This window comes from Sander vitreus, chromosome 8 (genome assembly GCF_031162955.1).
Source record: "Sander vitreus isolate 19-12246 chromosome 8, sanVit1, whole genome shotgun sequence".
Taxonomy (NCBI): Eukaryota; Metazoa; Chordata; class Actinopteri; order Perciformes; family Percidae; genus Sander; species Sander vitreus.
The window spans coordinates 8,865,481-8,879,792 of record NC_135862.1 but is presented as its reverse complement, the minus strand read 5'-3'; the positions used below and the strand labels follow the sequence as shown (position 1 = coordinate 8,879,792).

Sequence of the window (14,312 nt, the reverse complement as noted above, 5' to 3'; positions counted from 1 at the left end):
ATTTTTTGTCAAATACAGCAAACATCTCCTCACTATCCACAAGCTGCCTGTCCCCTCAACACACTGTAAAAAAAAAAAACGCGGTCCCTGTAGACAGCCCACAAACGGCAACAAAAACAAACTGTGCCAACCTGCACCACCAAACATAACAAAAAGTCTTTCAGCGTTCCAGCCAATAACCGACAAGAAGGATTTGGGGGTGGGGGTTGGGGGGTTAGTGCGCGGAAGCACGGAAGGGAGGAAGAGGGGACGGGATGAGGAGGAGGGGCGAGCTAGCCTCTTTTTGTTTGAAAATACTTTGAACGTCAACAAGAAGTGCCGTCACCCAACATCGCTTAGAGCACCTTTAAAGTCCTACCCTCAAAAACTTCCTTAAGTAATAGTATTTCAGCAAAGTGTACTTTAAGTATCTAGAGTAAAAGTACTCACTCCACAGTGAAATGTCCCGTGACTGATACAGAGTATTAATATATATGACATTATTAGATTGTGAATGTGTAAGCAAGATTTTACAGCTGGTTAAAGTAGAGCTAGTTTGAGGTGCTTTATTTATTTTAGAAACTGCTGGTTTAATGTTTAGCAATACATTGCATTTTATAAGCTTATATGTTTTGTTTATGTAAAATCTGAAGCTGAGCTAAAACTCCAGCTGTAGTGATGTAAAAGGTACAACACTTTCCTCTGAAATGGAGTGAAGTAGAAGTATAAAGTAGCATAAAATGGAAATACTCAAAATTTTACTTAAGTACAATATTTGACTAAATATACTTACCTGTAGTTACTTTCCACCACTGTTGAACACACCAAAAAATGAGGACGCCCCCTGAAATGTTTTGCCTTTTTTAGGAAAGCATTCAGGAAACTGTCCGACAATGTGAACGGATGAATTAGGGAGTATGATTTGAGAAAATGCAGGAGACATGAGCATGTATCTGTGTTTTTTATTTGTATAATAAATAAACTTGTAATACTTCAGGACCACATGTCACAACCACACTGAGTATGAATAAAACATACTTTGGATATTTAAAAGCCGATGCAGATAAAACATATTGCCAGCCATGAATTAAATGATTTTATCCAACTGTTTCTGTGAAAGCAGTTTTCAGTTGATTTTTACATTAAAAGTAGACTTTCTTTACATTCTTCATTATGACTGTGATGCAGTTAAAATTACAGGTCTGAGTGGTTTAATGGTAAACAATGCAACAGGTACAAAAAAAGGCCAAAATGAAACCGTCCACTGCTGCTACGGCTCAGTTTTCTATGACGAGGGCTGAAGTTTGACTGCAATGTACTCCTTTGGTTAAACACAATTTCCAACAGCAAAGAAACAATAAATAAATAAATTCACAGATTACGTGTTAAAGATAAGAAACGTGCAGCTTCTGGACACGAGGGTCCATAACACAAGAAAACCCACACAACCTGAAAACAAAACATAATAAAAAGGCATGGAAACAGTCTCGTCTGACAAACGACATCAAGGTAACATCTTGAAAATGTTTGAAATGATCATGAGCACTATTTCAATTATAATCTATAGATCTTACAATGTATTCTCATAAACTAAACACTCACCTTTACATAGAGTCAAATGGAAACCATGTTTTAGAGAAAGTTTGTTTATGAGTTTTTATGTTTACAGTAGGTGTTTTAGCAGGGAAGGCTACAGTTTTAACCTAAATGTGTATGCATAGAAACTGCTGTCGGATTGCTACCACTCTTAAGTCTGTATGGTAAATGTGTAGCTAGCGTATCCCGTTAGCTTAGACTGGAAACAGGGGAAACAAGCAAACAGCTAGCCTGTTTTGTCCAAAAGTAACATAATGTCTGCCAGAACCTCTACAGCGCACTAATTATTGACACTTGATATCCTGTTTGTTTAATCAATACAAAAACTTAGTGTAAAAACAACAAATAGTGCTACTTTTGGAAAGAGCTAGCTGGAATGCTAGCTGTGCTAAGCTGAGCTAACCGTGCCTTGACGTGAAGCTAACGGTACAAACATGAGTGTGGCGTCATCGATCTTCTTCATCCAACTCTCGGCAAGAAACAAGTATTTGCTAACATTGAACTAATCATTTAAAAATTCAGGTTGTTTTACGGCCAAAGTTTCAATCGTGAATTTGGTAAAGGTAAAATGATTAGTCGATTGACAGAAAATTAATCAGCAGCTATTTTGATAACTGGTTTAGTATTTTTCAAGCCAAAATTCTACAAACCTCTGGTTCCAGCTTCTCAAATGTAAATATTTGCTGGTTTACTTAATTATTATAAATCAATGTATCAAGACAATAATTGGCAGATTATTCAATAATTAAAATAATTGTTAGTCCTAGAATTTGGGGACTAATAAGTACATTTGTGTCAGTAATTTAGAAGATTTTCTAAATCTTCAATTATGCCGTAGTTTTTTTTCCATGCACATTTATGAATCTATAATTGAATGTAAGATTAAAGATTTTTAAATCTATGTAGCATGTACTGTGGCAGTCATTAAAGCTATTATTTCTTCCTTAGCATCCAGTGTTGATTATTATGTGCTTCATGATGATTTCAAGTCAAGTGTCATTTTGAGTCATTTTGAAAACAGCTAGTTTAGCGGGTCAATATTCAGTGTCATCACACACACCACACCTTACTTACTGTATATTAGTACTGTATTATATGTTGCAATACATACAATAACATTTATACATCTTCAGTTTTTATAAATGCCCCACTTATTGTAATGAACATGTGCACTATGACAGCGAGGCAGATGCTTAAAATCGCAGAATTTGATATGAAGATTTATTCTCAGGAGCAGTTGAGTTATTGATTAACAAAGTTTATAGTGCCAAAATGGAATGATTCAGTTATAGGTAGTTGTTGTCCCTGTCGAGCCTTCATCTTAGAGTCTGTGTTTTATTGTGTCGACGAGTTTTGGGGGGGATTTTAAACCTACAGTATGTCATCTATTACTTATATTATCTACATCTTAAATTAGTCTGATAGCTAATAACTAACAAGCTAAAATTGGTGTGACAGATTTGGGCATCCACTTGTCAAAGAATAAGAATTACCTACTTGGGCACCTTATTTCTAAAGACAATAAGCTCAATTTTATGGGTGGATAATTTTTTTATGTATTTTCTCAGAATAGATTTAGAGAAAGACCTTTTGTTTTGACACAAGGTTCAATAACTTTGTTCTTTTTCGTTGCAACATTATCACATCATTACTTGATGTCGTATTTTGGAGGTTAGTGGGTCTTTGATGACTTTGACCGCTTCCCAGTCGATACTGTGACCAGTTTAGAGCCCATTGTTTCCAGTGTACATCTCTGATCTGCTGCTACCTAGTAAACTGTCCAGACGTCTCAGGTCATCTTACTGATCCCACAGTCAAACTAAACAGCATTCATTCATTTTTGTTTTGCACCACATTATCTGGAACAAACTCCCAGAAAACTCTCCAAATGTTTTTTACTTCAAGGCTTAAAACGTTGTTAGCTATTGCATTTTATTAAAAAAACACGTGGGACTATTCATTCTTATCTTGCACTGCACTGTAGCTGCACTGTAATATTAACTTTCCCGTGCTAAAGGTTTTATGAATTCTAGCATTTTTAATTATCTGTTTACATTGTCTTATGTTCTCAGTCAATGACAAGTGAATAACTATCTGCTGAGAGAAAGGCCACAAGATGTGGTTGAGAGCTTCGAAAACATGAAGTAAGTGGACCTTGTGTTTTGTCATGCTTGAAACCTTTAAGCTCACCTAATGTCCTGTTAATCCAGTGAGCAAATTCTGCACAATTATTTCACACTCCGATGTAACTAGATGGGAGCTACTTTTCATTTTAAGTCGATTTAAGGTTTAAAAGATGCACAAATACTTTCTCTTTTGAGTTGTCTCAGAAATTGGGAGTCCAATACATCCAATTGGCTCTGTAAGGAAGTAAAACACATTGCAAAATACGTATTTTAAAATAATGACATGTAAGAAACTTTAAGACGGAGAGAGGGATTGTCGTAAATGTCATGTACAGCTGTGGCATTCAGTGAATATAGGAGTAATTTATAACAGTAGAGGGCTCTTCGAAAAAACAAACAAGCTGGGGTTAAACGTTCTGGAAACTTCCTCGCTGCCGCTGCTAAGAGGAGAGCGGAGGAGATGCTACAGGTGTGATGGATGATATGAGAGAGGTGTGTTGGGGTGAGGGGGCAGAGGGCTAAACGTCACGCGTCACTGCGTAAGGGCCAGGAGGATGTCCTTCACCAGCATCGTGCCGATCACCATTTTCTCACAGTTGATCGTCAGCTTGGCGGCTCCTTCCTCTTTGGTCGCCACGGTGACCAACACCAGGCTGCTGCTGGTCACCGTCCTGCCAGCGAACCTGTGGACAGGATGATCAGGAGGAGGAACAGGAGGACTGAGGTCAAAGCAGCAAAGATCAGAATTAAAGATGAAGCCACAGAATAAAGAAGGAATGAGTGTCAATCAGCTGGTTCATCAACAAATATACACAATAATGAACTCTTTTAAACAGCTACACATGATGCGGTAAAGAAATATGCTTTCCTAAATGGCCAGTGGTGCGAAGTAACTAAGTATGTACAATTCTGAACTACTCGAGTGTTTCCATTTACTGCTACTTTATATGTATAATCCACTACAGTTTAGAGGGAAATACTGTCCTTTTTACTTCACTTCATTTATTTAATAACTTTAGTTACTTTGCAGATTCTGATTAATAAAACAACATATAATCAACAAATAAATTACGATTATTATTAGTAAAAGTAAGCTTTATTGATCCCTGGGGCAAATGGACGAGCTACCCAGCAGTATGTAAAGTGATTAAAATGACCTTTACCAGCTGCAACATTAAAGTGATGCAAACATTAATGAATCACTAATTATAATCCAATAATATAATATATATAATTCTGAAATTAGCCATTCTGCATAATGAGACCTTTTAGTATTTTAAGTATATTTTGATGCCAAAACTTTTGTACTTTTACTCAAGTAAAATTGAAATGCTGGACTGAGTATTTCTACATTGTGGTATTGCTACTTTTACTGAAGTAGAAGACTTGAGTACTTCTTCCACTTTTCTTTTCATTTAAAGCTGAAATCTGCTCCAACCACTGACAGTGTACCAGTTTGTATTTGTGTTTTATGCTACTCCACCACAAAGGTGGGCATATTAACAATTCAGCGATTAAAACACATATATACACATACACACATACAAGCTTTTGCTGACTGAAATTTGAAGCTGAAATGTGTGAATATAAACTTGAAGGGATGGTGCATCCTTTTCTCACAGACAGCATACAGTACACTTCCTAGATATTTGGAGGCTGCTCCTGCTGATATTTGTTCTAATCTTCTCACCTGCACTCTTTATCTGAGCCACAGGGGACTCTGCTGAGGTTGGCGGCGGTGATCACCCTCTGGACGATGGAGTGTTCGTTCCGGCACTTCACGTCCAAGGTTATCTTCTCCGTGATCTCGTTCATACCCATCAGCTGACCTGTAGAGTGAGCAGAGCACTGGTCAAACTGGGAAAGCTCTAAAGTTGTAGCTGCTGCTTATTTTCTTTCTTCCAGTAGCATAAAATGCAAAGCAGTCATTAATGATACAGCGATACATAACAGGGTGTTGCTTGTACAGTATCAGTGTAGGACTCAATACAGTGTTGTTTTATAGAAAGTCAAATAATAAATACGTTTTTTTAGGATATCTGCCAGCTACAGACATACAGTATTATATACAGATACTGTATATAAGGCTAACACTACAGTGATGTGACGTAAGACTCAATACATCATGATTACAAAATGAAACTTGGAATGCACTGATGCTTCCCACTGAACACAGTAGAGGAGAGAGACAGTGCTCTTGGTGAATTCAAAGCAATAAAGAGGCAATTTTGTTCATGAGTTTTCAATGTAGTCTGAAAGTAAGACATTTTGCACCAAAGCAGTTTTCCCTTGAAGAACTAACACTCTTATTAGCAGGTCAAAATACATCAAGACGTCCAGTTAAAAAGCCTGGATACATTTGGTTGACATGTCTTGAGTACATATGGAGTAATTGTTGTTTCAACAGCGTTTGAATGACTATATATACTACATTTCAGTGTGAAGCAAGTCCTAACTACTGCTGGAACAATTAGTCTCCTGACAGAAAATATAATCCACAACATAAATCACTTGTTTAAGTAATTTATCAACCAAACATGCCAGACATTTGCTGGTTACAGCTTCTTCATTGAAAGTATTTTATTTTATTTTTTTGATTGCTTTACGTAATTTAAAACAAACTTTAATATCTTTTTGGATTATTGGTATTGGTTGTGATGGGGAATTATAACAATTTTTTACATTACAATAGAATAAACCAGTGGTTCCTAACCTGTTGGTCAGGACCCTCCACAAGATAAATAGTTAGTTTTTTTCCTGACTTAAATTTAGGCTCTTTGCTTGTGAATTACTATATATTTTACATACTTTAAAAAGTATTCAAATAAAACACTTTGAATCTTTGGTTGAGAAAGATATATTTCAAGTTAAATCAATTTTATGTATGTAGCCCAAAATCACAAATGACATATTTGCATCAAGGGGCTTCATTATCTGTAAGGAAAAATTCCCCCAAAAAACTTCAAAGGGAAAGAAAGTATGCAACCTGTGACAAGTGGTTACTAATAATAATTAATAATGTATTAATCCCACAAGGGAAAATTACAGTGTTTTCACTCTGTTGTTATTACACACATAACGCTAATGGAGAGATGTCAGAGTGAGGGGGCTGCCTATGGAAAGGTTCCCCGAGCAGTTGGGGGCTCAGTGCCTTGCTCAAGAGCACCTTGGCAGTGCCCAGGAGGTGAACTGGCCCAGGAGGTGAACTGGCTTTAGTCACCTCTCCAGTAGCAAAGTATTACTTTAGTCACCTCTCCAGCTACTGGAGTAATACTTTGGTCCGTATGGGGACTTGAACCCAACTCCCAACTCCCTACTTACTGAACTACTGCGACCCCCCCGTAGACAAAACTTAGTTCCTGAGCCAAAAAGGCTGGAATACACTGGACTAAACAAACAATCACTTAATAAAAACAATAGTCAGCAGATTAATCGCTAATGAAAATAATTGTTAGTTGCACGTTGAAATCTAGTCATTGAAGCCAAGACGTCTAAAATAAGCTCTTACTCTTCAACCAAATATAGTCTGGTTTCAGACGTCAAGATGTCTTTCAACCTGCAAGTCACAAAAACAATCTGTGCTTACAAGGTATGAACATTGTGACATTGCAGCACTTCAGAAGCTTGAAAGCTCAGGTAACAGAAATATGAACGAGCCTGATGTTGTTATTTTTTCTTCACACAGTGCTTAAAAAGTGAATCGGGATCAGTGGATGAGCATTTCCCGTCATTCCTGGTGTAGCAGAGTGTGAGCGGCCTTAAATATGATGCAGGTTAGTACAGGTGAGTCTGTCTACTGCAGGGGTGTCAAACTCAATTTCACTAAGGGCCAGACTGGAAAATGAGAATCACATCAAGGGCCAGACATGTAAAGTTTATTGACATGCTTTTATTTAAGAGAAAAAGTCAAATATTTCTACTGTATTACTGCATGTCTCATATAGCTTTCTCACTTATAGTTTGGGCCTCACAAAGTCTCCAAAAAGTCGAAAAAAAAAAAGAAGTTAGCCATCATAGAATAAAGCGCCAAAAGCAACAAAATTGTCTAATAAAAACGTAAAAAAATGCTTAAAGCATTGAAAAAAGCGCCAAAAATGCTGGAAAAGGTGTCAAAAACTTCAAAAAAGCAACAAAAACGTAGGAAAAAAGGGACAAAAACTTCAAAAAAGCAACAAAAACGTAGGAAAAAAGGGACAAAAACTATGTGGGCCAAAATGTATTGTGAACCTAAAGCGAAATGCGGGCCCGATCAAAATTTGCAAGGGGATGGATTTTGCCCTCGGGCCTTGAGTTTGACACATGTGGTCTACAGCTACAGACCAGGAGATGCAGTTAAGTGTTGATTACCAAGGCAGGAGAGGGGGGTGGGGGGTAAGTCAGCCAGAGGCGTTTAGAGGAGGGAACGGGAGGAGGAGGAGAAGGAGTAGGGGGATCTGTGTGAGGTTGGCTAAAAGGCAGGTGGGCACACAGGTGGCTGGGAAAAACAAATCTATCAACTTACCTAGTAATAGCTTCTCTATTGGGGACAGTACAAAGAGGGAGGAACCGTGGATATGACACATGTTTAAAGAGTCACTACGGGTTTGTTCGAGCTCAAAACTGGCTCAGTGTTAGTCAGGATGTGAAATGAACACCAAACAACAGACACATGCTGGTAACTTTTGTCTGTAGCTGCTCTTATAAACACTTTGCTCAGATTGTATTTGAAAAACCTGGTTGGTTTATAAGTGGCCAGTTAACACTTAGGATCTGTCCCAATACCCACATGCTGAGTCCTTAGCACTTCAGCGGTAGACAAGTGTGTCCCACTCCGGAAATATACCAACACACAAGTACACTTCACCCACCCTTAAGGAACATCAGTCCAGTTGTTGGCGGTAGTGCGCGATAAGCTACCAAATAAAAACCGGACATGAAGTAGGATTCTCCCTTAATATTGTTATTTGTGTCTAAACATTATAAACAGTGAAAAGAGATTGTTGACACTTAATATGTTGTCATTAATCTCTCAGATATGATAAAGAAGAAGAGCTTTAGATGGTGACAGATGACAAGAATAAAATTGTAGTTCTGTCAACATGAATAAATATCAAACCTTATTATTTCTGAAAAATATGTTAATTCAATATCAGATAGAAAACTGTCACACACTTTTCATCTGAATGTAACTGTAATACTGTATGTTTCATCCTATATGTTTGTTCATTATGTGAAAATAAAGAATAAATAAAAATAAAGGTCTGTGCTCGACTGAGTCTCATTATCGTTAATGAAGTGTGTTCCAGTGAACCATGATAACTCTCAACAGGACCTGATTACCAGAAATATCTCACACAAGGAGGCACTTGACTACTCACGAATACTGTAAGTGTGGGTATTGAGACAGAGCGTTAGTTTGAAAGGCTGCCCATTGAAATAAAGACACATCATGCAATTCTGTGATTATTTATGTACTGTAACGGTCTATTACGGGACATTGATAAAAAAATACACACTACAAAAATAAACTGTATGAGTGATGTCACCTGTTTAGTAATACAATGCATGTTTTTCAGTGATGAAACTTTTGCACTTACTAAACTGCATACTTACAGTATAATTACTTATACTAAAATGTATTTACAGCTGATATTAAAGGGACACAAATATTAAAATAAATGCTAATGATAAGAAAAGGTGATTGATTTTATTCTCTAATGCACATTTTATGTAGCACAGTTTTAGAGATGTGTCCACCTTCATTTGACCTCATAACAGTCATGTTATCAATGGGCCAAGTTTGTATGTAGTTACTGAATGTCAGACTGCCTTTGATCAACAAAGGTGCAGCAGGTTTTCTTCTCTTTCTGGAGCGACTATTTGAACTTGACAAAGGTCTGATTTACTCAAACAAATGACACACCGATGCCTGTTTATCAAGAACATATATTTACAGCAAATATATCCCCACAAAACGATCTCAGAATAATAATCTGTGTGAAGAGATTGTGAAAGACATAATAGCTGACCAACCTTCCACAGGACAACTAGACTGCGATTGTTAGTGAAATAAACTGTGTAAAATTGACCAGTATCATATAGATTAATATGATCAAAATGATCAATACTGGTCAAAATGGACTACATATACAGTATGTTCCTATAAGATATAGCCCATTTCAACCCACTCTTTATGCTTGGAAATACAGTATAAATGAAAATAAAGTTGCTGAAATAACAAAATAGATAGAGACAAGTAGTAAGAAAGGAAATATGAGAAATCACTTGTGTATCCACCTACACACAGGAGTAGCTAACTCCCCTTTCCCTCTTGTATAGACTTGTTTTAATGGGATGGTAGTAAAAGTCACAGTGTTTTTATATTCTATATTCCTTAATAGAGTCATTTCATTTCCTTTTATCACTCACCTTGCTCCTTTTTAAACTCATTCTCTGTTAGGAAGACGGGCCTCATCAGCTCCCCGACCGGCGGCTGAATCGACACGAAGAATTTCCTGGTGTGAGTGCTGAGAGACATGAAAGAAACGGCAGTTTTTAGGCATTATTATTTTTCGAAAAGGACAGGGGGTCCGGGGACCTCTACGGGGTCCTCAGAGTCAATGCAGGGGGGGCCTCCAAATTATTAGCAACTATAAATCCCCACTGCTTACTGGCCTATTGGTAAGGTAGTCACTAAGGCCATCCACGGATACAATTCATCCTAAGGATTCACTGTGCCACATGTATGTTTAACATTAAAACATGATTTATAAAATCATGCCAACAATTATGAGGCTATTTTAATAGCTTAGTATTTTATGCAAAACATGTACTGTATGTATAAAGGCTTTAGGCCGCCCTACACATTATTGTAGGCCCAGTTTATTATGCAACTTCATTTTATACAATATATGTAGTAGGGGGTCCCTGCTCCATCTCTCTTTCTGTTAAGGGGTCCTTGGCTTAAAAAACGTTGAAGACCCCTGATCTAAACCTCACTGCTTATTATTGTTTTATTTGTTTCCTCAGTGCTGTTCACAAATCGTGGTTGGAAATATCACAATTGTGAGTTTAAAACATTTCACTTGCAAAACTAACAATTTCAACAGTTTCCAAACTCAGCACAATCAGTTATGTTTTCACACAGCACTATGAGAAGAGCGCAGGTTATTAAAACACAGGAAGTGTTTTGAAAAGTCAAGTTCTGCACAATAAAACACAGAATCCATCTCACCACAGCTGGAAGTTCGCCGCTTGTGTTGAGTCACAGAAATCGATGCCCATTACAGCTGTGACCATCTCACCCGCTGGCAGCAGCTCTGTCAACGCACAAGAACAAAAGGGCAACAGTGTTGACACATGCACGAATAAAACCACATAAACCTTCACTCAGCAACTTTGATCTGAGACTAAACATGTGTGCTCCACTGCAGACTGTGTGCTGCACTCCAAAAAGTCAGTATGCATACTAAAAAACAAATGGATTGAAACGTACACCATTACCATATACAGTAAATCCATCCAATCTTGTTTATATAAAATTCCATTTGCATTCATATGGTTTGCTTCTATTCCGTTGTGTCTTCTTTTACCTGTATTTTATATTATTTCCTGTTTTGTTCTGCTCTTAATGGTCTTTGTGACACCCTGGCCTGTCGTATAGCACCATAAACAGGCCCAAATTGTACACAAAAAGTATAGAAAATAAGTCTTTGTATTTTTGACAATCCTTAGCCTTTAGTAGCACCGCCATTAACATTTTATTTTAATTCCCATTACTGGTAATGGTCTAATAACAGAACATCATGGGAATATTCATTATTTCATCTAACACTTTTCTTTGCGAGGTATAAGTAACACTGCAGCTTCCGAGCCTACTCCTATGACTGTTTTTTTAATAACTGCAAAATAAATACTAGTGTCTGATTTGGATCACTTGGCAATAAAAAGTTCAGTATCCGTCCGATCCTCCCAGCCCGTCACTCACCGATCTCAGGAAACTCTTTGACCCTCATCCCTGACTGGAGCTTCACGTCCTCCATGTGCAGGTTCTTGGTGTCGGAGGTGGCGTTGTTGGTGAACTGCATCTGCACCGCCACCATGTTGGCATCGGGGCTGAACGGCTGTCGGCTGAAGCAGTACTCCACCGACAGACCCTCGCCAGTGATCCGGTGCAGCATCTCGTAGCTCTTCAGTGCACTGGAGGGAGAGATGGTCTGGAGGCAGAGGAGGAGATGAAGAAAGGGTCGATACATTAGTTAGCATGTGAGCTACATTTGTACATTAGTCACTATTTCTGAAGGAAATATCCTCATTAGATATTCACAGAGTGGCACCTATTGGTACATTGATACATGGTACACAGCTCTGTTAGGAAGTATAATATATTTTCATTGACTTTGCTGTTGGTGCGGTAAGGTGGCCAAAGTGGAAAATACAGGCTGTGTGATGCTCTCAGACCTTTAGAAATACAAAACATTATAAACAATGGCTGTAAAACTATAAAGACATTTTCTTTGGGTATAACACAATTTCAAAACAACTCTTTAAATCATCACTGAGCGGTCAAAAATGTATTTAAAAGCCATTTAAAGATATCATTCATGTGTGCCACTGACTAATACAATGGTTTATATGTTATGGGCACTAAAGTATGAAACTTATTTTTTTCGTACAGCTGTTCTCTCCACAATCTTGTTGCTGGACCTGGTCTCTGATCTGCTGTCAGCTTCTAATAATTCAGTTCGATAGCTGAGTTATTTACCACTAGTCGCCACTAGAGGGACTTGGAAATGATGGGTAAGAGTTAAGGGGTACAATTTGGACAAAGCAAAAGTCTTAATCCTTCAATGACGTTATGTTTTCCGCTCGGCACTGCTTGTCTGTTTGCTGCTTGGTTTGTCTGTCTTGTGGTTTGCCATTGTGAAACTGCTCATGTTAAAAAAACATATATTAAACAAATCTGTATATTAAAAACATTTAATATTCACCAACAAGCATACAACTAAATGCTAATATAGTATGAGGCAGCTGTGTAGCAGCTGTATGGAGAGACTATAAATGTCTGAACTACCAGGTATCTTCTACGATCCTTTCTATCATTTTGTCTATTAGAGTGAAGTCACTAACCAGGAAGATACAGAGACACGTGAAGTACTTACTGCCGGAGAGAGAACAGCGTCAGACAAAGATAATCCCTCCAGGTCGGTTGCGAGGCTGTTGGACAGGAAGCTGTTGACCGGTGTGGCTTGAGGAGAGGGCGCAGGTTCGACTGGGAATAGAAACAAGAGCGCGAGACGCATTCAACAAGGATGTCCCTAAATTTAGACCTGACTGTATTCATTTATTTGTTATACTATCTCTTGTGGGAACACGTTTTTTTGTTTTGAGTCAGCATAGTAAAGTGCACCAAACTGTTACTATGATTTTAAATAGCAATCGCATGGTTTGCAACAACCTTGTCCATTGACTGTGCCTCATTGAAGTGAGCGCCATTACTTTTGTATTCTCTTTCACAGCAGAAAGTTAAAAAAAAAAAAGGTTTAAAAAAAACAACTTACAATCATCAAGGTCCAGCAGAGACATTTCTTTCTTCTCTTTCTTGTTGTCTTTCTTGACAGGCTTAGAAGGAGGTTTGGATTCAGCTGCCTGGAAGGAGATGAATAAATACATGCAGATTTTCATGTTACTGTGTGAAGTCTAAATACACCAATGTTTGGTCCATAAGTCAATGAGTGTTATTTAGATGTTGATAGGGTCCAAATTTCACCTGTGTTTAAAATGTGTTAATACCTTTTTTTTCTTTTTGACTTCTGCTTCAGACTCTGAGTCTTCAGACTCCGATTGGCTGCTTTCAGACTCGCTCTCCTCCTCCTCGTCCGATTCAGACTCTGACTCACTCTTACGTTGTTTACTCTTCCTCTCGTGCTTCCTCTCTTCTTCTTCACTGCTCTGCTCGCTGGAAAAGAAAGAAAAGTTCAGAAAGTTTATTATAAGGGATGGGACAGATTCTACTGTATAATAGAACTACCTATCAAACTAAACTGGATCTGTGAAATAGGCTTACGAGAAGAAATCAAAGGGACCACCGTTAACCACAAAGTAAAAAAAGTAATTATATATGTCTCAGGACTTAAGGATGTATTTGATGTACCTGCACACAAAATGTAATATCAAACATTTTCTACTAAAAGCATGTGCTACCTTTCGCTTTCTTGCACTGGCTTCTTTAATTCTTTCTTTTTCTTCTTCTTGTCCTTTTCCTTCTCTTCCTCCTCCTCTTCCTCAGATTCAGAGCCTTCCTCGCTTTCTTCGCTTTCTGATCCCGACCCGCTCTCCTCGATGCCGCTGCCACTCTCCGAGCCGCTGGCAGAGTCCGACTCTGAAGGCGGGGAAGGGTCGGAGTCAGAGGGTGAGTAGGTCAGTTATGTTTACACAGAAAACAGGGATATGAAAGTCTACCTGCTTATAGTACACACCATATCCAGTGACATATATATATATATACCAAGAGACCAAGTGATTTTTTTCAAGTTTTAAACAATTCCTCATTCAAAAGAAAGTGTTATGGTCAAATCCGGAGTATCTTGTTGATCTGTGAAATCTTTATTTGTTCCAGTTATTCCTTAAAGG

The 14,312-nt window shown here is 38.0% G+C and overlaps 1 protein-coding gene across 8 annotated transcripts in view; it reads right to left on the bottom strand.

The window, feature by feature from the left end:
* Positions 1-925: 925 nt before the first annotated feature.
* Positions 926-14,312, bottom strand: part of ap3b2 (adaptor related protein complex 3 subunit beta 2) — a 50,586-nt gene continuing 37,199 nt past the window's right edge. For 5 of the 8 annotated variants that reach the window (XM_078256663.1, XM_078256664.1, XM_078256660.1 and 2 more), the window contains exons 19-27: positions 13,884-14,061; positions 13,473-13,638; positions 13,241-13,328; positions 12,842-12,951; positions 11,668-11,896; positions 10,915-10,999; positions 10,110-10,207; positions 5,392-5,530; positions 926-4,420 (exon numbers count right to left, since the gene is read on the bottom strand). In XM_078256663.1, the coding sequence (XP_078112789.1) occupies positions 4,234-4,420; positions 5,392-5,530; positions 10,110-10,207; positions 10,915-10,999; positions 11,668-11,896; positions 12,842-12,951; positions 13,241-13,328; positions 13,473-13,638; positions 13,884-14,061 (1,280 nt within the window). In that variant the 3' untranslated portion in view covers positions 926-4,233. The remainder of the gene's footprint in view (positions 4,421-5,391; positions 5,531-10,109; positions 10,208-10,914; positions 11,000-11,667; positions 11,897-12,841; positions 12,952-13,240; positions 13,329-13,472; positions 13,639-13,883; positions 14,062-14,312) is intronic. The other 3 variants (XM_078256666.1, XM_078256667.1, XM_078256662.1) reach the window with 1 other exon arrangement.